Genomic DNA, 27,533 nt, shown 5'->3' with positions numbered 1-27,533 from the left:
TACCATGCCAATTTAAAACACATGCCATTCAGTACAGTTAATATGTAATACTTGCTGTTACGTAAGCAAGGACTATTAACTATGCCAGGCATTTCCTGGGGTTTAGCAACCAGCTGTGATCCCATGACAATCCTAGCAATTCTCAGCTGGCCACTAATCCACAAAAATGTTCTGTCCGAAAGACTTATTCCTATTTTACCTTGTGTACATGCTTAACAGAAATACAGGCCATTAACCATTAGCTGCAGCAAAATAATTACCCTGTGATGATATTTTTAGGTACATATTAAAACTAATGGTTATAGGCTACCGAATTCTCAGTTGTCCCACACTGTCATTCACTACTAAACAAAAAATGTGTGGTTGTCTATTTTACACAAAAAGCAAGAAATTATAATGTTGTTTGCTATGTTTCTATTATAGAACAATACGACCTGACAGCGTTGTCCGTTCAATTTACAAAGCCACTGGCTGTTCAGATAATCCTAACCACCATGTGATCTACTTGGAGCATGTGGTTGTGCGCATCACTATTACTCACCCTCGGCGTGGAGACTTGGCAATTTACCTAACCTCTCCATCTGGAACTAGGTCACAGCTCTTGGCCAACAGGTATAGTATGACAACACAGCTTCACAGTACAGTCAGCATGCAGAGCCTGTGCTGAGATGTCCATGTCAGCAAAGAATAGACAAGTCATTACAGCAGGGTTGCTGGCAGACACAGGCTAATTATTTTTTCTAATAGACCTGGGCAGAGTGAAGTACAAATGAACTCAAAAATTGTGATCTCAGTGGAAGAGTAGTCTGTAAAACTGTTGAAGGATATAATCTCCAAAATAAAGATTAGTTAATTTTTATAGTCTTTTGTGGTTCACAAGTTGTTAGATAGCTGGAAATGTGAAGAAAATAGTAACAGGCTCAGTGTTTATAAGGAAGCTGAATTGAAGTGTTTCTATGTACTATAACCATTTATTTTTCATTTTGCTCCTTTCTTTTCCATTTTTTTTGCTAGGAATAAAAATCAGATAGAATAGTGGTTCTTTACTGCTATTTTCTTTAAGTTCCTGGTGTTACCAATTTCTGTATCCTATTTTTCAAAGTAAATATACTCAACCCATGAAAAGCTCATAATAGGACAACACTGACATTTTCTTGGAATAAAACATTGACAGACTTTGCAGGTAAATCTCGCTAAATCCATGATCAACACCACCACCTCCTACCAGAGATGATTAAGGGACTAAGACACATCAGAAACCTTCTCACACTTTACCCCATTTACAAATGTGCAAATAAGTTACATTTGCACTAAGAAATGCTTCTATAGTTCTCCATGTGGCTAGAAATATTCTTCCCAATGGGACCATAGTATGATAGGGAATCCTTTTTTCCTTAGTGACTTGCAGATTTAGATGACGGCCATTCTGTTAGACACAATGCTTGGCTCTCAAATAAAAGTTGATGTTAGTGATGTTATATGTCTCAGAAACTGCAAAAGCTGCCATATATCAAACCTGTGTTGTAAGAACTCTTCTGCCGTCATGCTTAAGTCTTCTCAAAAGTTTATATCCCTAGTTCTACTCTCCAGGACTTTTAATGAACTGGAAATGGCCTGCATTCCAGACTGCTCTTCATCCACACTTCCACAGCTAGAAATGCTGACTGTCTAGCTCTGGAAACTTGTGTGTCCTCCTGTACCTCAGTGGTAGAAGGACTTATCTTTCCTCTTGTTAAAAAAAGGACTTGTTTGGAGACAGTCAGATGGACGTGGTTCTGACTGAAGTGTGAATGTCCATTTTCATTAGAGATTATGTTAATATAAAAGAAAAGGTGTACTGAAAATACTCTTCAAGCTATAGACATTAATTCATCAAATGGACAGAAAGTTTTCTTGGAATTTTGGGGCCCTCTAGAATATCTCCTCTGCCATCAGAGCCTTGCTGATAAAAGCACATAGGCACACACATCTGTGTATCTCCCTGCTACACTACTACACTGAACAAAGAATTTGTCCTCTGCTAACCAGTGCAGAGGCAGGCTTCTCTTGTTAGTTATGAAACAGGCTTTTGTTTTTCTGTTTGAAGAAATCCTTTTTTAGTTTTCTTTTCAATTTTCATGCAGCGGTCCTTCCTTGGTCCAAAGTGAAAAAAATTGAAAGTCCTCCAACTAGGTATCCAAACAAAACAATCTTGTGTAAACCCAGTGGTCTTAACATAGCTAACTTTTGGCTCTAGGCTTTCATGTGTTGCAGCTGACCCACAGCAAGAGGGATAAACATTCCAGTATTCACAGTTCATCTCTGGTGATGACTGTTATGTGGAATAGGTACAAAATTTGATTCAGTCAGTTTCTCTGTAACCCCTGCTCCACAGAAAGTAATTACTTTTCATACCTGTCATAGAGAGAGAGAATGCAAATATATGTATTAAAATAAGGGGAAGTTCAGCTGTTTTTTTTATACTACAGTATCACAAGACTAGCCAGAAAACAAAGAAACCTGAAAGGCCTTTTCATGTTTTGGCACTTCCCAAAAACCAAATTATTCATGACAGAGCTCGTAAAGTCACACCAGAAATTCCCTTCCCATGGGAACTTCAGAGATATACTGACTAGTAATCACATTTTGCTGAAACAAACAACTCTGGGCTACTAATATTAGGGATAAATGTATATTGCGCATTCTAGGTCTGAAATACCTAGAGCCTTCACAAGCCCTTTCTTAGCGTAAAGAAATGGATATGAATACAATACTTTTCAAAATGGTATTTCAAAAAGGCTTATTTTATTTGGTCTGGCTGTAAGAAGTCATACAGCTTAAAGGTCTGGAAATTAGTAGTATGCTGAATGTTGTTAAGTGTATGTTTTAGCATCATTTTATAGAATAAAACTTGAAGTAGGAATGTTGTTGTTCACTAATATGAAAAATTAGTTATGAGGTTCTTGATTCTTAAAGTGTTAAAAATCAGAATAAATGCATTCAAGTGTAAGCATGCATGGAGAAATACATTGGCAGCAAGCAGTCTGGCTTTTTTTAAATAGGCAGAGGTCACAGACGCTCTTATACATTGCTGCTACCTGACTTAGGTGCTTTCTCAGACGTACAAGACTTTTTAATGCACACATACATGATTAATAACAGCAATATCAGCTGTTTTTACTGAACCCAGGGAAAACCTCATTGCTTTACTGTTAATCATTTGGGTTTAATTTGAAACAGTTTGCTGGTAAAATGTATTTAAGTGCAAAAGGTATATTTTACATGTGCACTTCTTCTCCCCCAATTCTGGATGAAAAGTCATTGTGTGTAGATTCTGGTGCATTGACAAGTAGGTCCCTCAAGGCAGTATCTGGCCTTTTTTCTGCATATTTTATCCCTAATGTTGGCATCCCCTAAAATTACTTCAGTAAGAAAATTTGTTAGTCAGAGTCAATATGGATTCCTTTGCAGTCATTTGGTGGATTACACTGTCACTGGCTTGAGCTTTATGTGCATTCTTCAAAAACTACATTACAAGGAACATCTGCTTTGTTGTTTCGAAAGTGCTAAACATGATTACATTGGATGTACTGCAGCAGAGGAAAATAAAGGCTAGGAAAGTTCTGGCTGGTGTGAGGATGAGGCTACAGTTAAGACCAATGGGGAACAGTATCCCCTTTTTGAAAACAATTGGTCATTGGATTTGGCAGCGTGGGTTTCTGAGTGTTTTTTGAGACATACCAAGGTCAGTTCTAACAAACATTCAGTACAGGGAGGCTATGGAGGGGAGGCTAAACACAAAGGGGATAGAAGAAGCAAACTTAGGGCCCATTTGTCTCCCACTGAGGTCATGGCTTATTTAATTCTTGCCTTTAAATTTAAAGCAGCTGTTGCCACTTGAACTGCATAACTGAAATATCTCAGCCACGTGGTGGCAACTTTCCAGGCCACTAGCTTCCTATGCTTATATGGCCCTGACATTAATAATACTTCTGTTCACTAACAAAGGGAAGTATTTTCATGACCATCTTTTTCCTATCGTGAAACCTTAGACAATCAGTAAATTTTAATAATACCCTCCTCTGCAGGAGACTCTTAGACCAAAAACAAGATATTCTTATCTAATCTTACGCACTAGGTTGCTTCGTAAAAAGTCTTGGCAATCAAAAGTAGAAGAAAGCTCTCTTTATAGGTGCACATCTTTATTGCAATACTCTAATATTAAACAAAAACAACATTACATTTTATGTATCCAAATCTGATGAAAAGTATAGGGCCAACCTTCATGCTGAGTGTCTCTGTTATACAGTAACTGAAAAGATCTCTGAGGTGGTATTATTAAGTCCACAATATATAGTAATCTGTAACAGTCAATTAACAATTCATCAGACCGCGTACTAATCATTTACTTATCCATGATAATCTGTTTGATAAGTATGTCCTTGATATGAATTTTGACTTGGCATCTATTGGGACAGGTACAATTTCAGAAGAATTTGTGACAGAAAGTTAGGAATTCAGTTTTCGCTAGGAAGGCTTTCTGCCTAAATGGTAACTCTTTCTCAAAGGCAGTTTCAGTGCTTTCTCCCCTCACAGAGCAAGAGAAGTTGTCAGTCTCTCTCCCTGATACGTGAGAGGAGACATGCCCTAACAGACATGCACAGAGGTCTCGGGAAGGCAGAGGAGAAACAGAGAGGATAAAAGGGGTCCTGAGGGGGCAGGAACTCGCCTTTTGCCCCTGAAGGCCTGATTCGCCGCATTGTAAAAAAGTGGTCCTTGCGTCTGAAATAAACCTTTTTTTCAATCCTTCCACTGCCTTGGCATTCTTGGGAAGAATATCTGCATGCGTTTACCTTACAGCATCAACCTGACAAATAACAAAGTTACCATCTCAACTGGTTCCATGCTCCTTAAAAGATCCTATTCCATATATATTTCTTTCTGGATAAGGAAAGTACACCTGAACATCTGATCATTTAATTCATTCATTGAACATCACTTAAAATGCAGTCCTTGTATTGCCTCAAAGGTTCTTTGATTTGAGAGTTTAGTGCATAAGCAAAGCAACTCAGAAATACTTGGACCATTGTGTATGTACAACATGCACATACAGACAGCCTCAGTCAGTATATTTCTGCTTTGTTTTTGATTGCTCTTTTGATCTGTCTGTAGCTTTTTGACTCATTTGCAGAAACACGGTACATATATTCAAAGATTCAAATTTAGACTTTACCTTATAAAATTCAAATCTTTCCCAAAGCAGTATTCTTTAAAAAAGCTAGTCAGTTTTCTCTGAAATAATATTACCAGATTTTCACCATTTCCATGGGTGGAAGCTTACAGTTCCAATCATAGCATATTTTAGGTAAGGATGTTTTTATAAACACAAGATTTTTGTCTTTTCCTCCCAAAATTGCTTAAAAGAATGATGTGTTATTAAAATGGAAATCTGACAACAATTTAAAATTTCAAAATAAGACAAACATACTCCAACAAAAACTATTATGCAAAATATTAGGCTAATTAGAGTAAAAATAAACAGCAGCTTGTGTTTCGATGTATGCAAATAGAAGCCCAGAGGATACAAAATTTACAGTGTAATTGCACAGTAGTTGTATAATACTATATAATTTGCAGAACCACAGAATCACAGAATATGCTGAGTTGGAAGGGACCCATATGGATTATCGAGTCCAACCCTTAGCCCTGCACAGGACCATCCCCAAGATTCACACCATGTGCCTGAGAGTGTTGTCCAATGCTTCTTGAACTCTGTCAGGCTTGGTGCTGTGACCACTGCCCTGGGGAGCCTGTTCAGTGCCCAGCCACCCTCTAGATGAAGAACCTTTTTCTAATATCCAGTCTAAATCTTCCCTGACTCGATTCAGGCCATTCCCTTCGGTCCTGTCACTGGTCACCACAGAGAAGAGATCAGTGCCTGCCCCTCCTCTTCCCCTCATGAGGAGACTGCAATGAAGTCTCCCCTTAGTCTCCTCTTCTCCTGGCCAAACACACCAAGTGACCTCAGCCGCCCCTCAGATGGCTTCTTCTCAAGGCCCTTCACCATCTTTGTTGTCCTCCTTTAGACACTCTCTAATAGCTTAATGTATTTCTTATATTGTGGTGCCCAAAACTGCCACAATATTCAAGGTGAGGCCTCACCAGTGCAGAAACAGAGCAGGACAATCACCTCCCTTGACCGGCTGGTGATCTCATTCTGCAATCTGTATGTACATCTAGGGTTGTCCCATCCCAGGTGCAGAATCTGGCACTTCCCCTTGTTGAACTTCACATGGTTGGTGATTGCCCAATCCTCTAATTTGTTGAGATCTCTCTGCAGGGCCTCCCTGCCTTAGAGGGAGTCAACAACTCCTCCAAGTTTTGTATCATCTGCAGACTTACTTAGCATCCCTTCCAGTCCTGCATCCAAGTCATTTATGAAGATGTTGAAGAGCACAGGGTCTAAGATGGAGCCCACTAGTGACCGGTCACTGGTCTGATGTTACCCTGTTTACTGTTACCCTCTGTGCTCGACCTGTGAGCATAGGGGAATAGTGAATTGGGTAATCTAGTTACCTCGATGGCAAAGAGAAATATTGCTGCCTTGTTGCACTGACAGGATGTTTAGAAAGTAATACATTAGTTATCAGACAACAACAATATGACAACAGTATGACAATTTGACTAACAGTTGGAAATAATCTCTATAATGACGTAAAATGAACATACTCACATGCAAATTCTGGGTAATAACTGTGTAATAATTTCTACCTTTTCAGTAAACAATAAGTGCCACGTGTTTGTGAGATTTTGCTGTATTCAGAGAACTGATTTAACAGTGACATGAAACAGGCCCATTCTGCTGCCAGAATATATTTACATATACACACGTAGGTGCACATACAGAGGCACAGAACTGCATCAGAAGAAATTCTCACACAATTATCAGTGAAAATTAAGATAATTCTAAATATATATTTTAATTTAATTTTATGAGTTCTAATAGATTAGAATACTATCATCATCATGGCTAGACTTTGTGAACGAAGATTTGGGAAGGGCTCTACCCACGTTTGTTACAAGCGCGTTGGTGGCTAAAAAGGCCAATACGAGATAGGCATGTCCGGTTGCAAAAGGCACAGCAGAAAGACTCCTTAGGTGGTATATTCTACAAGGCACGATTCTTTCTGCGTTGTCTTTTCTCCTCAAGGGTGATCCTGCGTGCTTTCTCAAAAGAAGCAGCAGCGTTATAAGATGGTGTGTCTCCAGACCTCCCAATTGGAGGCCAGAGTAGACCAGTTATGATGATCAATATGGCCAAGGCTGAGATGTTGTTTCAGGGAGTCCTTGTATCTCCTCTTTGGGGCTCCTCTCTTGCAGCAGCCAGTGGCAAGTTCACCATAAAGCAAGATCTTAGGGAGGCGGTGGTCCTTCATCCTGGAGATGTGCCCTGCCCAATGCAGCTGTGTTCTCAGTAACATGGCCTCAATAAATACTATTATAGGCATTCCTTTAAAATGGAAAAAGCATAAATGGCAAGTTGAATATGAGTCACCAGTGTGCCCTGGCAGCCAGGAGGGCCAACCATGTCCTGGGGGCCATCGGGTCAGTCGAGGGAGGTGATTGCCCCACTCGACACTGTACTGTTGTATTCCCACCTCGAGTACTGTGTGCAGGTTTGGGCACCACAATATAAGAAAGATGCAAAGCTATAGGAGAGTGTCCAAAGGAGAGCTACAAAAATGGTGAAGAGTCTAGAGGGAAAGCCATATGAAGAGCAGCTGAGATCACTTGGTTTGTTCAGTCTGGAGAAGAGAATGAGGGGAGACCTATAGCAGCCTACGTCTTCCTTACAAGGAGAAGCAGAGAGGCAGGCATCGATCTCCTCTCTGGTGACCAGTGACAGGACCCAAGGGAATAGCATGAAGCTGTGTCTGGGGAGTTAGGTTGCATATTAGGAAAAGGTTCTTCATCCAGGGGCACTGGAACAGGCTCCCCAGGGAAGTGGTCATGACACTAAGCCTGCCAGAGTTCAAGAATTTTTGGACAATGCTCTCAGGCACATGGTGTGATTATGGGGACTGTCTTGTGTAGGGCCAGGAGGTGAACTTTGATGATCCTTGTAGTTCCCTTCCAACTCTATGATGCTATGTTTCTGTGTTTGAAATGAGAGCATGAAAATCAGCTTTTGGCTGAGCCCTATAAAGTGCATGGTCCATACAGTTTCTATGACAGTAAGTGTGGATATACTGTACCTGACCCCATGCCGCTGACTGACCTAAGCTCCCAGCAAGAACTATGGTGTTTTATTCATATTCTGTGTGGCGGTTTTCACCAGAAGCATTCTTACAAAAGTATCCCGTTTTCCCAATGCTTGCTGAACTTCACTACCTTTTGAGAATAAAGCTTGAAATTAGCTTAGAAAATAACAGTAAAAAGTCACAAGTGGAAATGTCATAAATGTTAATCTAGTCCAATGCTGGATTTTTCTCTGTTTTACGGGAAAGCATTTTAAATCAATTGGATTTTCTGCTGTAGACATCTTGTTTAATTAAAAAATATTTAAACATGGCTATTACCAGTAGAATTTTCACACATAAAGACCAAATTAAAATAGTGATAAATATAATACATACGTATATATGCATGTATAAAAGATATACATACATATAGCAAAAGGAGAGGCAAGGAAAACCTCCATTCTTTATTGGGCATGGGCGGGAATATAGTTATCAAAGATGAGGAAAAGGCTGAGGTATTTAACACCTTCTTTGTCTCAGTTTTCAACAGTAAGACTTGTTCTTCTGAAGACAACTGGCTACTGGAGCTTGTAGAAAGAGATAAGAATCTGAACAGCCCCCCTGTAATCCAAAAGGAAACAATTAGTGACCTACTGAGCTGCTTGGATCCCCACAAGTCTATGGGACCAGATGGGATCCACCCAAGGGTGATGAGGGAGCTAGCAGAAGAGCTCGCCAAGCCTCTCTCCATCATCTACCAACAGTCCTGGTTCACTGGGGAGGTCCCACATGATTGGAAGTTGGCAAATGTCACACCAATCCACAAAAAGGGTCGGAAGGAGGACCTGGGAAACTACAGGCCCATCAGCCTGACCTCAGTGCCTGGCGAGGTTATGGAGCAGATCATCCTCAGTGTAATCACACAGCACCTACGGGATGGACAAGGGATCAGACCCAGCCAGCATGGGTTTAGGAGGGACAGGTCCTCTCTGACCAACCTGATCTCCTTTTATGATCAGGTGACCTGCCTGGTGGATGAGGGGAAGGCTGTGGATGTAGTCTGTCTGGACTTCAGCAAAGCCTTTGACACTGTCACCCACAGCATACTCCTGGAAAAGCTGGCAGCCCACAGCTTGGACAGGGGCACTTTGTGCTGGGTTAGGAACTGGCTGGAGGGCCGGGCCCAGAGAGTGGTGGTGAACGGGGCTGCATCCAGTTGGCGGCCGGTCACTGGTGGTGTCACCCAGGGATCAGCGTTGGGCCCAGTTCTGTTTAATATCTTTACTGATGATTTAGGTGAGGGGATTGAATCCATCATCAGCAAATTTGCAGATGACCCTAAGTTGGGGGGGAGTGTCGATCAGCTGGAAGGCAGGAGGGCTCTGCAGAGGGACCTGGATAGGTTGGAGAGTTGGGCTGATTCCAACGGGATGAGGCTCAACAAGGCCAAGTGCCGGATCCTGCACTTTGGCCACAACAACCCCCTGCAGTGCTACAGGCTGGGGACAGAGTGGCTGGAGAGCAGCCAGACAGAGAGGGACCTGGGAGTTTGGATTGACAAGAAGTTGAACATGAGCCAGAGTTTGCCCAGGTGGCGAAGAAGGCCAAGGGCATCCTGGCCTGGATCAGGAACAGTGTGGCCAGCAGGTCCAAGGATTCTGCCCCTGTACTCAGCGCTGGTGAGGCCACACCTGGAGTACTGTGTCCAGTTCTGGGCCCCTCAGTTCAGGAAGGATATTGAGGTGCTGGAGCAGGTCCAGAGGAGGGCAACTAGGCTGGTGAAGGGACTCAAGCACAAGTCCTGTGAGGGAGCTGGGACTGTTCAGCCTGGAGAAGAGGAGGCTCAGGGGAGACCTCATCATTCTCTACAACTCCCTTAAAGGAGACTGTAGCCAGGTGGGGGTTGTTTTCTTTTCCGAGGCAACTATCAGCAAGACAAGAGGGCATGGTCTCAAGTTGTGCCAGGGGAGGTGTAGATTAGATATTAGGAAGAAATTCTTTACAGAAAGGGTAATCAAGCATTGGAATGGGCTGCCCAGGGAAGTGGTGGATTCTCCATCCCTGGAGGTTTTTAAGAAGAGACTGGATGTGGCACTTAGTGCCATGGTCTAGCAACCGCAGCAGTAGTGGATCAAGGGTTGGACTTGATGATCTCGGAGGTCCCTTCCAACCCAGCTGATTCTATGATTCTATGATCTGCGTGTGTATATATATACACAATATATGAATGTATGTATATACACAAATACATAAAAATACATATATGTGAATGTATTGATATATATGTATTTTTAAAACCCAAGCCATGCGATTTTATTGGAGGCAACAGTCTTGATTAGAGTTCACTTCTCCAGTAGTTTTGGGGTACCAAGCGACGTTCTGTGAACACTGAATAAAAGTGCGAATTCTCTTGTGTCTAATCCCTAACCAGGAAGGGTCCTCCTTTCCCTTCTCATGCGGGATCAGCACCACATTGCAGTGTCTGAAATAGAACTTAGGCCTGGATTATGATATTTCTAGTATCAGGGTTCTGACCTCTTCACTCAAGATCTAGGTAATTAAATTATGGTATTGTTTTTTGTTAGATGAAAACATCAGATGCCATTAGTCTCTCACTGTTAGCCAAACTCAGTTCTGTCAAGTGTTTGAAGAGGGTGATACCTTGGTCGTTTGAGGATTGAGTCCAGTGTCTCAGTTACATTTCACTTCCTCACCAGAAGTGGCATATATTGTCTCTGTTGTCTCAGTCACTTAATAGTTTTTATTGATTTTAAACCCCTTTTAAGTATTCCAATCCAAAGGCAAAAATAAATGTTACTGAAATTTTCTGACTTCTAAGTTGTTTGTATTTACAGTATGTTGTTAATGTGATGGAATTCTGTATTATATGCAGTTTTCCCAAGACCCATGAATCCTTATGTTAAATAGTATTAGTAATTATGATTTTTTGCAATGAATTCTCTTTTACGTTACAAAAAACAATGTCAGGTAAAGATTTCTCTTCCACTCTTTCTACCTTCTACTCTTGAATGTACTTGCAATACATGTGAGAAAGCCATCCTGAATAATGTAAAGGCACAGATGCATGAACTGGCTGATTAGGATACTCTTCAAGAGTATGCATCCTCAGAGGCATAGCTCCACAGAAAAGAAGTTTCCTTGAAATAATGTCCTGATTTGTTGTAGGCTATTTGATCATTCCATGGAAGGATTCAAAAACTGGGAGTTTATGACTACTCACTGCTGGAGTGAAAAAGCAGCAGGTGACTGGATCTTGGAAATCTGTGACACTCCGTCTCAGCTGAGAAATTTCAAGACTCCAGGTATGACTGTAACCTTTATTTGGGCTCTGTGAATTCTGAAGAATGCTTGCTGTTTTCCACCTTTTATTTACAGCTGAAACATCTCATTGCCTTTAGTGTGAAGGCAGTGTTGGTAAGAGCATTATTCTTAATTTCAGTTATCAATGCACTCTTAATTTTTATGTCACTGTTATTTGCCATTTAAGACACATGGTTCATTTTTATTCTAAACTTATTCCTGGTTTCCAGGAAAATTTCATGAGGATAGAGAGTAAAATTCCCTCTTTCTTGCAGTTGCATGTGTTGTATCAAAAAATAGAAAAAGATGTCAGTGCTTTAAAGAAAGCCAAATCTTTACTAGTCACAGTTTTCAAGGAAAAAGATACAAAACTGCCTGAAACCTCCTGTGCCACATTTGAATGAAATTATGGTATCTCCATCTGTGTTCTTGGATGCTGAATATAGATTTATCAGGCAGATCTTCAACACAAGTTAGAGCAGCTCAGAGTTACTCTACTTTAAGAGTTTTGCCTGTCACTTTCATGACTGATATAGGACCTGTATTTACTTGGCCTGTATCGACTGTATAGGGCCCAGGAATTTATTTTCATGTTGTTTTTCTTTGCCTTGTATTTATTAGCCTACCCATAAGAAAAAGTGGCATTTATAATTTTTTACATAACTAAAAAATCTCACTTTACAAGAGAAAGAAATTCACAGCTCCTTATCACTGGTAGGTTGCATGGTGGTCCTTGTGTGTATGGACAGAGTGCTCAGACCTGGTATTTATCCATTCATGAACCATGCTCCTAGAAGATTTTTTTGGGGCTGCAGGCACTTTTTCTTCTTTTAATTCCCACTGCACAGTTCAGTTTCATTCACATATTTCAGTATGAGCTCTTTGAAAGAAATGGAGACTGAGAGAAGCGATTTAAAAGAGGCTCAAGGGAGTACATGCTTACTTATATTTGCTATATAAGGGATTATGAGAGATAAAGTTATGAGTGATAAGCATATACTTGCTTTTGGATTTACTGAAAAGTCAAACTTTAAAAACTATTTTGAATCAGGTACATTATACACAGACAAAAATGCCACTGTTTATGTATGAATAGTGAATATAGTCCCTCCTTTGGAATGCCACATCAAAGTAGGTGGAAACCCTTTAATAAAAATATTCAAAGGTGAAATGTCATTTAAGCAATTAATCTAGATTAAAACAGTTTAAAGAGACGAATACTACTGATTTATTGGAAATCATTTATCACTAAATCTAAGTTAACACTGATTGGATTTCATGTCAGAATGTCATAACATTGAAAGTGGCAAATATAGTTGATTACTGCTTCCTGATAAATAAAAACTAATTATAAGAATTGTGCTGTGAAATATATTTAGGATTACAATGACATTACCAATAAACTTAGTTTATAATTGTTGTAGTTTAACCCCAGCTGACAAGTACTATGCAGCTGTTCGCTTACCACCCCCCATCCAGTGGGATAGGGAGGAGAATCAGAAAATGGTAAAACCTGTGGATTGAAATAAGAACAGTTAATAATGGAAATAAAGTAAAATACAATCATAGTGATAATAATAATACTAATGATAATCCTAGTAAGGAAAATGGAGATAAAAAAAGAGAGAGGGAAATAAAACACAAGAAAAACACATGATGCATAATACAGGTGTTTACCACCCGCTGACAGATGCCAGACCCTGACTCCCATCATCATCTCCCAGCTATTTCCCCCCAGTTAACATACTGGACATGATATTCTATGTTATGGAATATCCTTTTGGTTAGGTTATTTTATCTGTTGTGGCCATGCTTCCTCCCACCTTCTTGTGCACCTGCTTCCTGGCAGATCATGGGAAACTGTAAAGTCCTTGACTTAAAGTCAGCACTAGTTAGCAACAGCTAAAACATCAGTGCGTTATCAGTGCTGTTCTCCCTCTAAATCCAGAACACAGCACTGTACCGGCTTCTAGGAAATAAATTAACTCTATCCCAGCTGAAACCAGGACAGTAATTCAGTGAAATAAAGGAGGCATTTCATCTCAGGCAGCTAAATAAACTCACAAAGCAGTAAGTTTTCTGATTTCCTAAAAATACATTCTGAATTCTAAAGACATAGATGTTAACTGGAAGTATTGGAAGCTATAAAAATATATCTCTGTGAACTCATTAATAGAGGATATTGAAGTATGTTTGTTCTTAAGTTGGTAGGTTATTGGAAGTCATTAAAATTATTCAAATGAGCCTTGGTAAGTATAAGTACTTCTATTGTTTCTACTACACGGAAAAGCATACATAAACATTGACTAAAATGTGAACTGAAGTGCTTAAAGGCTTTGAGTTTAAAATCAGAAAGTCTAGCATGATAGGCCATGTGCATGTAGTTGACTATTCTAGAAGAATGTTAATTGTTTCAATTCTACTTTGACTGAGAAAGGCCCCTTAATGTTTCTGTCACCAGATATAGGGATGAAGTACTTTGGCTTCCTCTTTATTGAAATTTGGCTTGTTAAATTAATCAGATTGGAAAGAAGCCTTTGTGTAGTTAACCTGTTCAAGGTAAATGTGCCTTTCTGGGAGGTCAGGGTGTCCAGTCACTCCTGCAGCTTACAGACTCAGTGGGACTATTTCCATCATGACTTAGAACAAACCAGGGCTCAGGAGGAATTCTAATGTATGATCACAGAATTGTCCAGTCTCCTTCCTATTCCAGTTAGTGCGTAGGCCAAATTCAATTGGCTTTATATGTTTTACTTTGGACAAAAATGAACCTACTCATTTCAAAATTATGACAAAATGGAAGTGCAGATTTTATGTGGCTTAGATGATTTTCTGTCTTAAAAAATCTTAGCACACAGATCAGTCTCACTCAACTACTGTTGTTCAAATTGAATGAGAATTTTAGTTCTTTATTTCTACTCTGCTTTAGCTCTGTCATGTTCTGATAGCCAATCTCAACTTTTTAGGAAAGTTTTCTGTCTGTCTTTTAAATCATCTTCTCTTATTGCCTGACTCAGTTGTCTGCATAAACTGATTTTAGTTTTTTTAGGATAGTAAACCAGCAGTCATAAGCCAAAAATTTTGAAACGCTTTTACATAATATGAGGCTAATAAGTCCCTAATGAAGACCAAGATAATGGATGATTTTCAAAATTGCTGAGCAGCGAACAACTTTTGGTCTGTGGTAACTATTTACACTATGACCAGTGTTATTTAAATGTTATCTGTATAGTCATGTGGTTAACTTTAGGCACAGCCTTTTGGAAATTCGGATTATCATCCCCTAGAGCTCTGGAAGGAAACACTAGCATTGCCAGTATTTCGAATTTCACTTTATCACCACTGATCACTTCTCACAATAGCTTTACAGTGGTGAAAGGTTCTTAGCCTAAGTGATGTTAATTGCACCACTAGGGGAGAAGCAAAGTTTCCAGTACACTAAAAAGGGGCACTCATTTAGAAAAGCAGCCATAGACTATAAGCAGAACTGCTCAGGGCTTCACGAGGAGGTGTGATGTTTGGGGTTTTTTTAAATTTTCAGTGCTTTAGAATTTGATAGAGGGGAGCCATTAAGCAACAACTAAGTAGTTTAATTTTAACCAGATTACTAAAAAGAGACAAAAATTAATGTTTTTCAACTCCATCTTGCACTTTTTATTCCTGACACATGCAGGAACATCTCTAGTGTGAAGGACAAGTTAGGGTATCTCTTCACCTTTATGTGTACCAATAGTTCATCCAACAGGCATGAAGAAAAACCACAGAGCAATGCATTTCAGCTCTTCCCTTGTTTTCTCTTTCCTGGCACACACCCTTCACTAAAAAAGAGGTAGCATGGAGCTATTTTGCAAATTTTTAATGTGGGCTATTCTCCAGACGTATTTTGCAGCCTTTTTACATCACCAGGACAGTCTCAAAGTGGTCAGCTACATTTCCAGCTTTACACTTCAAAGCCCATGCTGCACACTCCTGGTTTACATATGTAGTTGTATAGGTCTTACCACTTTATTGGTTTCAATACTTTACATATATTCTTCTCAATGCTGTAGTGGCTAATCTCATGGAACTGCTTTCTTTTGCTCTGTAAGAACTAAAGCCTAAACATGCAAACCTTGAAGAAAAGACACAATAAGGCCAGGGGATTTGGAGAAAGTAGACCTGCCCGACTAGGATGTGTGGAGGAAGCTAATCTAAAAGAATCTTGCTGGAGAGCTTACTCTCTACTTTCTTTTAACCACAATGTGAAACGCTGATTGTGAGACTATTTAGGTTTTTACATGCATTTGGATTTCATAAGATACAGTGTGGTTGTAAATTTGCATCCTAGTTCATTATATACTATCTAGCAATACATCCCCATCTTTCCAGAGCAGTGTTTGCCTTCTGCTGGAAGCTGTCTAGTAACTCTTCTATTCAAAAAGATTTGGAAGTGCCTGTCGTATATTAGTGGTGGATAAACTCAGCTGTTTGGGCATTTTGGGATTAGTCTCCACACTGAACAGAACATGAAGTAAACAAAAGGTGCTTAAAACACAATTTATGATGCCTCTCCAGTTTATCACACTTGACTTCTCCATCATACTTCCTTCTTGTTTGTGTTCTATGCATGTATTTGTTTAGCTATTGAAAGGTCTTATAATTAAGAGTTGCCATTTTCATGTAATCAAACTGAGAACAAAGAGTCAATGTGTCATCATATCCCTGCACTGGCAAAGTGATGCCACATCTGTTATCTGTCAAGAAGTGCAGAGTGCAGTTCATAAAAGCAGTGCATATGATTTCTGCATTTAATTCTGTAGAGTTTATGGAGATGGACATGTGCTTACTGTGAAACATTGTGATATGCCCTTTCTCCTCTAGATACAGTATGGGACCTTTGTTACACATACTAAATACAAGCAGGGTAAAGGATTATTCTAGCCAAACTAAATGATGGAATCAGCCAAAAATGGGGAAAGAAAAATTTTGGTCTAAATGTGCATACTTCATTTATTCATTATAAAAGTGTGCATGTCTGTAGATGTACTTAGTTATTGAAATCATTTCATTGTGCAAATTAAACCAACCTTGAGGCAAATTCATTTCTTTGCTGGCAAGTCGCATGAATTTTTCCCCTCTTTATTTACTGAACAAAGGCAACCTATCTCCTGAGAGACCCTACATTATTCCCCTTACTGCCTTTTTTGCATTACATATACATTCAAAGCGACAATCCTTCCTACAGTAATATTAGTACAAGACCTTCCATATGTGTAAAGTCCAGACACAGTACACTTAGGAGCATCTGTGGTTATTTTCAGTGGGTTCTTGCAAATATATTGACCAGTGTTCTGGAAGTAGTATGTAATCAACCCTTGGGAAGTTAGGTGAGCTTTGGCTCATAATCAAGACAAGGATGAAAAGATCTGAATAACATAGCAAAACACACATTTTTTGATTGCACCCAGTATGTTATGGTTTACATGCTGTAGATGTGGGTTAAAAGACAAAAAGGACAGAGACTGGACATGGAGAAGCTCTATCTTTGAAAAGGCTGTAGAGATGACTGCATGCTTGGTTAAAAATGAGCTCCCTATGTGACTTCTTGTCTAAAAAGAAAAGTACCATTAAGGACCCAGCTGGATCTCTCTAAAGGACTTCAAGGTGGAACTTGATTCCCACATGTCTATAGAGGAAGAAAATACGTGATTTGGGTCTTTTTAATCTACCGAGGCTTTAAGACCTACATGTATGTGGATAGGAAAAAACAATTTGAAAATAAGGTTCATGCAGTTTTTACAGCCATAGTAATTAGCCAGTAGTTTGGCCACAGGTGTGGTAGACTCATCACAGCAGTTAATTTATTTAATTAAATGTCTCTCTAAAGAAAGTAATATTTTGATTCGGCTCTGAAAAGCTGGAAGCTACTGTGTGACACAACTGCTGTGTGATGTAGTCTCTGATCTGTAGTTTCTTCTCAATAACTGAATATAGAGCAGAGAAGATTTTATATGACATTTAGAAATTTTCTGTCGTTTAGAAAGATTAAATTGGGTTGGCAAAAGACATGGAGATAACAGATTTCCCTCTTTAGCCCTAGTATAAACTATTTAAAACAATTGGTCTGTGATCTGTCAGGTAGTGGACTTATTGTTGCTTACTGCTTGAAGGATGCATGTAAAATCAGAGAGATGCATATTGTCTTTGTCATGCCAATGGAGATTACCAGACAACACAGGGGAAAATAGAGAAAATCACGAGTAAAGTGATTCAAATTAATTTGGTTGCACACATTGAAAAAGTCCAAGTGAACAATATTTCAAATTATTGAGTATCATTAAAATAAAATTTAATTGAATTTAATGTTACATGTTTTTGGTTTGTTTTTTTTTTAGAAGAGTGATGTCTGGATTACATTTCTCATTAAATGATAGTTCTAAGGGAAGAGCATTTTAACCACAGAACAGCCTCCAAAACAGGATCTTTCAAATTCAACTAGCTATCTCAACACGGATAAATATGAACAAGAAAATAGAATTATACCAAGCTTATGTTCCACTTTTCAAGCCAGAATATGGGGTTTATGCATCATTACTTTAGGAATTATTTCACGCCTGAGTCCTTTTGCTCTTTCTCGAAACTAATTCACCAAGTAATGTAGACAGAAAGGTGGGAATGGGAAGTCTACCCTTTGTGTTCTGACTGCCTGAATTGATGACTTGATACACCTTTACCTTTTTATTCTTTCCCAAAAAAAACCTTATCAAAAAGCCAGGTAATGCTTTGGGCAGCCAAACAATTTTTTTTCTTCATTCAAGTATTAAGAGGATAAAATGTTAGTGATGATCACAGACAATACAGTGATATATCTGCCAAATAACTGGGGCAAATAAATAAGAAATCATGCTGGTTTGTGGGGACACTGATGTTTTTCCCTGGAGATTTTAAAAAAAGCTACTTCCTGTTTATCAAGTTGTGTCCTATAAGTCAGTGAAAAGTACTCTTATGTAACCCCTTTCTTAAGTCACAATTCTGAATACAGCTACTTAGCTAAAAGATCTCAAATAATAAATAATTACTGCACAATTAATAATGCTCTGAGGAGAAAGTGAAATCCAGATGCATGCAATGAAAATATAGTATAAAGATCTGACTGAAGAAAATATGCTTTCTCAGTTTATAGTAAAACAAGTATTGCACTGAAGACACTTATTTGAAGAGCAATGTCATCTGTACCTACTCACAACATCATGCTTGAAAGTGATATATTTTTGTAAGGCACAGTTCTGAAAGTAGATTTTAAAATACTTAACTTCTAGGCAAATTGAAAGAGTGGTCCTTAGTACTGTATGGAACATCCATCCAGCCTTACTCACCAAGAAATGATTTTCCAAAAGTGGAAAGAGTGCGCTCTAGTCCAGTTGAAGACCCTACAGAAGATTATGCAACAGACGACTATTCAGGTGTGTACATTCATTGACTCTGATCAAGCATTTACTGAACACTTTATAGGTTGAAGGATGACCTCAAAGTCTGCATATGTAAAATGTTCAGTGAATTGGATTCTTCATTGAAGACGAGAAGTATTTGTTTCACAATTTAAAGTTAGGTGTTTTCATTTTATCCTTATGAATAAACATAAAGTTATATATTAAACTACAATTAACATACTATGAAGAATGCAGTGTTTTGCATATAAGAATACAAAACTATATATACATACATATGCATATATATGTGTATATATGTGTCTATATCCATATATACATATATATACATACATGTGCATGTGTATGTGTATATATATGCACGTACATATATATACATATATGTGTATATATATATATATGAAGAACATTAACTTCTACATCTGTGTTGTTTCCCACTGATCCCTATAGAATTGTTTCAGCCTTAACAGTGTTAGATTTTTGGCACTGCAAAATAAGTCAAGTTGGCAGTTTCCCACATGTAATCCACCATTAGGAGCACTATTTACATTCTCCTTCCACAGCATGTCAGTTCCACAGTCTCTGTTTTAGATAGAGAGCTGCAGTAGTCCTTGTTTTAATAGGTGATGAAAGACTACTATCTCTGCTGTAAAGGTCACTAACTTCTTAAGTTTTTATATGAAGCAAACCCGCTTTACTTCAAGTTTAGCTGCTAGAAGAAATTTGAAGGTGACTGGCAAATTCATTTCATTCAAGAGAAAGCAGTGATCCTGAAAGTTATAACTTTGCTCACAGGCATTGTTCTTCTGCATAAAGGCAGGAGTTGATGGTTCTCTCCTCCCATAACAGGAAGGATCTATTTGAAAACTGTAAGCACAGGATCATAGAATATCTCAAGTTGGAATGACTCCATAACGATCATCAAGTCCAACATGAGTGTAGGTGAGATGGAAGCCTTGCTAATCAGCAAGTACTATGTGAGGCTTTTGCAGAGTGTAGCAAACAGAGCATAGAGACCCTTGGTATCTGGTTTATTGGGTCTTGGACCAGTTGTTACCCAGTTGGTAACCTGAGTAGCCACTGATCATTATGTCCATAATTTATGCTGACCTGCATATAAGTGATTTTGCTAACCATTCCTAATTATGATTTACAGAAGCGTTTGTGTATTTCAAATAAAATGCAGAATTATTTGTTACCCCTTGAGAAAGCATCAGTTCAGATCCAGAAATAGTTTCTCTTTGATAAATTCTATAGAGGATGCCCCACCTGCTAAAAATTATAAATCACTGTGAATAAATACTAAGACCAGGATTGCATGGTCTTTAGGTACTAAAAAGACTTTCTTTTCTTTTTTTTTTCTTTTTTTTTTTCTTTTTTTTTGGTGGAACTAAATTACTATTTGGAATTCAAATCAAACAGGTGTTTCGGAAACTTCCCTGTCCAACCATCCAGGAGCCACCCTGGCAGTCACACTCGCACCACCTGAGTTAGGGCCAAGGTCCCTTCACAGATGAACACACCACACTCACACAGTCAGACCAGGCTTCCATACTGGCTCGACACTAGGTTTCCCACAGCAGAGTCTTAGACTTCCTGATCCTTAAAATGCTTCAATCTTGGTGCAACAACTAAATAACTAAATAACAGCTCGAGCTGGGTGCCTTTGAGGACGGAGGACCCCTAACAAAGGAAACTCTGGGCTTTTATACTCTTACAGTTTACGCCCACAAGAAAGTCTCGAGGGCTTGGGTTCCTTGGTGTTTGCTGTGTCTCTGAGTGTCCAGTCACCTGTCCAGCACCACAAGTCCCCATGCTCTCTGTTTTGCAGAGGCTCAGCAGTTCACAGCTCTTGCCTGGGCCCCCTGCCACCCAGAGCTCAATCTGCAGCTTGCACTGCAGTTTGAAAACCAAGCTACCTGTACTGGATGTATTCCTCAACACAGGGAAACAGAGTAATCGAATTTCTGCAATAAAATACCACGTTTTAAAGTTTGAGAAGTACTAAATGAGTACTTTATCCCTTTGTCCCTCTTTATTCTCGTTTTATTACAGGTCCCTGCAATGCAGAATGTAGTAAAGTAGGGTGTGATGGGCCAGGACCAGATCATTGTACTGACTGTCTTCACTATTACTACAAATCTAAGAACAACACAAGGTAACACGAAGAGAAAAAACACTTTACGTTATTGATTTCTTAGTGTATATCCTAACTTTCATTCCTCTTCTCTGCTGCAGTCATGGATAATTCATTTTCCACTGAATTTGAAAAATTTTCTAAACTAAAAAAACCCTAGCTAATCAGAATTCAAAGTACAGCTTTCGAACACCCTTCACTGATTATTTCCCCACCTCCTTTTTTTTTCATAAGAGGCTGTCTCTCTATATATGTTTATATATAACACTAATAGCTACTACAGCTTCTGTGATGAAGTGAAAAAGACAAGAAATATAGATGGTCAAAAAAGATACTGTATGACTGCCTGACAAGGCATTTGCTAGTGAGATAGTGTATGCTGCAGGCAATTAAATGTGGGAAGAGGGAGGTTGACACAATGCTTTGAAGGGTTACAGCTAGTAAACATGTGATCATTAGAAGAGCAAAAATAGAGAGAAATACTTCTGCTTTGCAGTCATGGTACAGGAATGTGGTGGCAGGTTATTTCATTAACGACTCTGCCTTTTCTTCCCTGCTGTCTGCAGGATCTGTGTTTCGACCTGCCCACCTGGTCACTACAATGCAGACAAGAAACGATGTAAAAAGTGCTCACCCAATTGTGAAACCTGTGTTGGAGGCCATAATGACCAGTGCATGACCTGTAAATCTGGCTACTACCTGAATGAAGTAACCAATAGCTGTATTACCAACTGCCCTGATGGGTTTTACCTGGATAAGAGTTAGTATTTCTTGTTGTTTTCGTATTGTGGACTACAGAATTTGATCTGGGGAGGTTGCTGGAATACTTATAAGTAGGAAAAGTGTATGTTGATGTATCTCTCTCTTATTCTGTTCTTATTATTATATTGTTACCAAGTGTGATCAAGAATCTCATGAAAAATGTTCCATTATTTTAAAAAACATGTTTAAAAATCATATTTAGTGACAGGATATCTTTTCATCTGGGAGTGACTGGCAGTAACAGTAGCAGAATTGAAGCAAGTGACAGCCCAAGACCAGTAATCCTCTGCCATGATTGATACCTACCTTCAGCTTCCTCCTGTGATTGCCAAGAAACTGACCGTGTTTAATTTCCGGCTTTGGCTCGCAAAAATACTTAGACATACGTTTAAACCTGTGCTTAAGACTGCAGTGACTTTGATTATCTTTAGACACTCCATATAAGATAAATATATTCTCAGGAGCTTTGTTCATCTGGGTGCCTAGCCTTTTGCTTTCTTGTCATGAAACTGTGTGTTTATTTTTGAGAATTAGTAAAAACAGGTCCTACCTTAATTTTTCTATTTTCACTAAGTGAGAACTACAGTAAAGGTAATTCCTTTCCACATAATTAAGATGGATAGATGAAAATTTAGGATTAAATGGGAAAATTGGGTTTTTCTTCTCAGAAAGGTACATGTCACTGAATCTCAAAAGACAGCAGGGCTGAAGAGATAGAGACATTTGTTAAAGGGAGCTCTTGAGATTAAAAGGTAGGTGTTAAGTAATTCATATATTTACTTTGTTAAGCTGAGATCTGTTCATACAGGTATGTCTCTTAGCGTGAAATCAGGAAGAGGACAGACTGCCTGCAGGACAGCCTCTTTAACACATGGCATATCATTACTGCATATCACTGCTATATGAGAAGATTATTTAAGTCCATATTATAAATTGTGAATGTAAATTTAAAATATTTAGGAAACTTTATAATGACCTTAAAACATATTTTTCTCAGAGTGCAGCTATTAGTTCAGATGTATAGAAATACAGTAAACCATTCAATGTTTGATGGAAAAAGGTAATGCTAGGCAGAATTTAGCTATTTCAGTCTAGCTTGATGATGTCAAATTAGAAAGCAGTAAGTCATGCAATAATATATTCATACAGTTTTATCAGACAAAACTGATCAAGGCTTTCTGGGCTTTTTTCTTTTGTAGATAAGATTGTTTGTCGAAAATGCAGTGAAAACTGTAAGACCTGTGTTGAATTCCAAATCTGCACAGAATGCAGACATGGCCTAAGGTAAGTAAATTATGGATGTCACTAAACATAATACCAGAAGAGGTATACAAGGCTGTGGATACACAAGGAAGAACATCTGATAGCTATTTAACCTTGATGGCCTTTATGTCAACTGTTACAATGCTGTTTAGTCTGTAATACCTTATTTTCTTGTGTGCCCGTTTGGCTAACAACTGATTTTTAGAAGGCCTTTCATTTCAGATAACATAAAAGTCACAGTCATGTGGAAAGCTGGCTTCTTTACTTGCAGGCTTATTTTAGCGGTAGAGCTGATGAATTATAGTAATTTTTCTAATTCGTTCATGTGGTAGTCAGAAATTATTTTCTTATCTTTATTGTATTTCTTCTTATATCCAATCATTAGCTTATCTCAAGTACCTCAGGCTCAATTCTATACTGTATAGTGTTCACATATTTTAAACAGTAGTGGAGATTTTTTTTCTTCATAGGGGAACTTAATCATTCTTGAAAATGATAGGTAAAACCTACAAAACAGCAGTACACATTTCAAGCTTCTTTATGAATGAATGACCTTTTGATCCAAGCAGAAAAAGTCAAAAATCTTGCAACATTCATGACAGAATGTATGCTGGCTTAGTGCCACAAAAAAATATGAAGTCAGTACTCGGTATGTATAGGATATTCTTTCAGAATATGAGCCTTGTGTTAACATTTTAACACCAAGGTTTTAGCCCCCAGTGAAGTGGATTTTCATGTCTTAATAAAAGCTCAATGTTTTTTTCTAGAACATCAATAGCTGGATTTCTTTATTGAAATTGAAATACAAAAAAAAAAAAAATCAAAAGAACCCAACCTTCATGTTTTCTTGGGCAATATTAGCAAACTGAGGGTAAATTTTGGTAACATTTTTAAAAAACACCATCTGTGTGGATGATAAATGGAGCCTTGTGGGACATGCATTTCGTACTGCATAGTTCTTCAGATCTTTCAGCATTTTCTTGGCAGAGTTATCAATGGGCAGAGCCTTCTTTGAGTGGGTCTTGAGAGGCCTGGATTCCAGTGTTGCTCCATTACTGGCCCATTGAATAAACTTGGGCAAATTATTAGTTTTCCCATCTGTAAAAACATGATAATGCTATGCGCCTTGTAAAGCTCTTTGAGGTGTATGACTGAGGAAAAATAACAGGAAAACAAGAGTTGTTAGTTCTGTTGAATTGCTAGTTTGCTTTCTAAACTGGGACTGTGTAGACTCTTGAAAATTTCCAGTGGTGCTGAGCGTACCTGACTTTTGCTGGATCCAGTCTGTAGAACATGTTAGCACTCAGGGTGGTAAACCCCAGAGCTGAAGAGCATTTTTAGAGAAAGTGTTAAATTGGATGAACACTGAAGTTCCACAGAAGATGGTAAACATGTCAGAGAAGTCCTAGTTTAAAAAATAAATTTTAAAAAACAAACCCAAACCCAACAAACTGCTATAGGCACCTTATAACACAAAAGCAATAAACAGTCCTTAGAAGAATGCATGAAAGTGTGACTCTCTGTGCTATTTCTTTTCCTTCTGTTACTTTTGTGCTCTCTCAAAAGTGCCTGCAGGCAGAATACCTCCAGCTGTAATCTTGACAAATCTCACAAGACACACAGTACTGGCATTCAGTTAGGAGGTTTCAAGGGAAACTGCTGTTGCAGAAATTGTGATTTCTTTCACTATATGAATGTGTTCTTAACCTGTGCTGTAGCATAGTATCAGGAGATCCTGGTGGTCTTTCAGAGAAGCATGAGAGAGAAGTATTAACAAGTCCCTTAGCATTTTTTTTAATACAGTGATGTTGACCCTTTACCAAATTCCTCATGGATAATTACATTTTACATGCCTGAATTTTTAGTGGTTTTTGTCATTGTTCATTTTTTCTCTGTCCCCTGTTACTTGGTAGTATTTACAAGGAGTTTGTAAACAACTTCTGTATTTCCCCATGGGCAAAACTGCTTTTCATTCCCACTTGAAGTGATTGATGTCTCTAAATTTATAAAATATGACCAATGAAGGAAGGCGATGAATCGGAATATGTGGATTTTTCTTTGATTAAAAGAGAACTACTGGATTGTGCATGATCTTGTTGTCATCTGTTGCTGTTATCTGCCCAAACACTGTGCATTTTTTCCTTTTTACAATAGCTTGCATGGCACTAAATGTGCTATCCGCTGTGAAGAAGGAAAATACCATAATGGCAAAGAATGTGAAACATGCCACCGTTCTTGTGCAACATGTGCAGGTACCACATCATCTGTGTAATTTTCTTTCCTGTAGGATTTTAGCTCTGATTTTATTCCACTCTATCGCAGTTACAGTATGAAGTGATTGTATGTATGTGAAAACTTCATTTTCTTGGTAGCTTTTTAATATATTTTAATATGGTAAACTTGTTTTGGCTAGCATGGAAATCAAGGTTTTTAATTTAAAGAGTTTATACATTCCTTTTTTGATTGGTTGGGTTTTTTAGATTTTTTTAAATATTTTTTTAAATTTTGATAGAGCTTATAGGATTTACAATAATGCCCTCCATTTGCTAGATTTTGTAGGAGCTTTAGAACTACAAAGAGTCATTTATTTCAGGAAAAGGTACACTGAAATTATGTCATGCTGTTTATTCTAACAACGTATACGCATTCTAACAATTTCTCTGTGGTCTAAGGTGCTGGAGTAGATGCCTGTATAAACTGCACACAGGGTTATTTTATGGAAGATGGAAGATGTGTGCAGTCTTGTAGTAGTGGTTATTACCTTGATCACTCTACTGAAAGTGGATACAAAAGCTGCAAAAGGTATGATCAGTGGCTAATGTATCTGAAGTTTGGCAGCGTAGTAGCTATTACACTGTTGAAAAAGATAATATTTATGAGAAGATAAAATACTGTTGACTTCAAAAGTAGAAAAAAATATATTGCATGCTAAACAGGTGACGGAAAAGCTATTATTATTATTATTGTTACTATTATTGTTGTTGTTGTTATTGTTATTTATTTTAATCTGATTTATATTCATATAGGTCTTCTGAAAGTATTTTTTCTTATAAAGTGTGACTTTCCTTATAAAGTTTTCTTTAAAGTGTGACCTTCAGTTTAAACAGTCTGCAGTGAAAAAGTATAAAATTTACAAATCTGACAGAGGATCTGCATTTCTTAGTAGCAAACAAAAATAGTCCACTAGGGGGGTTTTAATTGCAAGTTAATTACTATTTACAAAGACCATTTTAGTTCTTACACTACATATTCACAAACATAGCAGAAATATATTTCTAAAGTACTGTCCAGGATAGCTTATCTAACTCAGTGTACAAAAGGCTGGAGAAATCTTGGACAAAGTTGTGCTGTTTAAGGAAGGGATTTTTTTTTATTCCATTCTTCATTAAACAAATATCATTTGTTGCCCTTTGGAGTCATTGACTCACTTTGAATTCGGGGTGGGAAGGGAGTCACCATGTGTTTAAGTATATTCCACACAAAAAAAATAATCAAAATGCAATGAAAATACAATGGAGTCGGGTGATGAAAGGACTGGGCAGCACGTCAGTCATTCTATCCTGCAGCTTTCCTCATGCCTTTTTGGCGCATGTATGCACGATCAGTTTAATACTTTTCATTGATTATTTCTGCATAGTACCAAAATACTAGAATAATGCAGCTATTTAGTAAAAAAGTTTGAATAGAAAGTTGATGGAAAGACGCAGGGGTGGGTTGCAGGGGTAGCTAATTTTATATCATCATAATTATTAGTATTAGCAATATTGTAGCACCTGATAGCTCTAGAAACAGCAAACAATCCTTTTCAATACAGAAAAGGTATATAGAAACTCTTGTATTTGGTGGGGCTGGAAGACCAACTGCTGCCATTGTCTTTCAGATGCGATGCCAGCTGTTTGGATTGTAGTGGTCAAGGAGACAGAAACTGTACAAGCTGTCCAAGTGGCTATAACCTAGACACTGGTGCCTGCGTGATGGGAACAGTATGCAAGGATGGTAAGTGCTATTCTGTGCAAAGATCCATTTTACCACTGCCAGCTTCTTCTTTTATGTGTATTGGGTTGGTTTGGTCTGTTTCTTTTCTTCTCTGAGTGTTGGTTTAAAGTCGGAGTTACATTTTTTAAGTTTTTCAGGTGTATGAAAAGGAGAACACTACATTTGCATGTAGATTAGTCACATCCACTTTACCTGAATTTTCCAAATATCATTTTTCCCCCTGCCAACAACCTATTTTTCCTTCCTTATCATTTTTTCAAAGCCAATGCTTTCAACAGATTTTTATATGAAGACCCTAGAGTACTATTAATTTTACTATTACATTTATCTATTTCACCACTTTAGCTGTGAAAATGCTGGTAAGTAAAAACCATTAAAAGTGCCTGCAGTATTGCTTGAATTGTGTGA

The 27,533-nt window shown here is 38.3% G+C and overlaps 1 protein-coding gene across 2 annotated transcripts in view; it reads left to right on the top strand.

The window, feature by feature from the left end:
• PCSK5 (proprotein convertase subtilisin/kexin type 5) overlaps positions 1 to 27,533 on the top strand; it is a 261,077-nt gene that overhangs the window by 162,838 nt on the left and 70,706 nt on the right. For both annotated transcript variants that reach the window (XM_027729025.2, XM_027729030.2), the window contains exons 12-20: positions 424 to 612; positions 11,406 to 11,542; positions 18,839 to 18,982; positions 21,023 to 21,125; positions 21,671 to 21,864; positions 23,066 to 23,150; positions 25,284 to 25,381; positions 25,802 to 25,931; positions 27,010 to 27,125. In XM_027729025.2, coding sequence (XP_027584826.1) covers positions 424 to 612; positions 11,406 to 11,542; positions 18,839 to 18,982; positions 21,023 to 21,125; positions 21,671 to 21,864; positions 23,066 to 23,150; positions 25,284 to 25,381; positions 25,802 to 25,931; positions 27,010 to 27,125 — 1,196 coding nt within the window. The remainder of the gene's footprint in view (positions 1 to 423; positions 613 to 11,405; positions 11,543 to 18,838; positions 18,983 to 21,022; positions 21,126 to 21,670; positions 21,865 to 23,065; positions 23,151 to 25,283; positions 25,382 to 25,801; positions 25,932 to 27,009; positions 27,126 to 27,533) is intronic.

The sequence above is a fragment of the Pipra filicauda genome, unplaced genomic scaffold (genome assembly GCF_003945595.2).
Source record: "Pipra filicauda isolate LSUMZ 115617 unplaced genomic scaffold, ASM394559v2 scaffold37_size4185640_pilon, whole genome shotgun sequence".
NCBI classification, from domain to species: Eukaryota; Metazoa; Chordata; class Aves; order Passeriformes; family Pipridae; genus Pipra; species Pipra filicauda.
The sequence above is the reverse complement of the archived record's forward strand: the minus strand, read 5'-3'. Positions and strand labels throughout refer to the sequence as shown.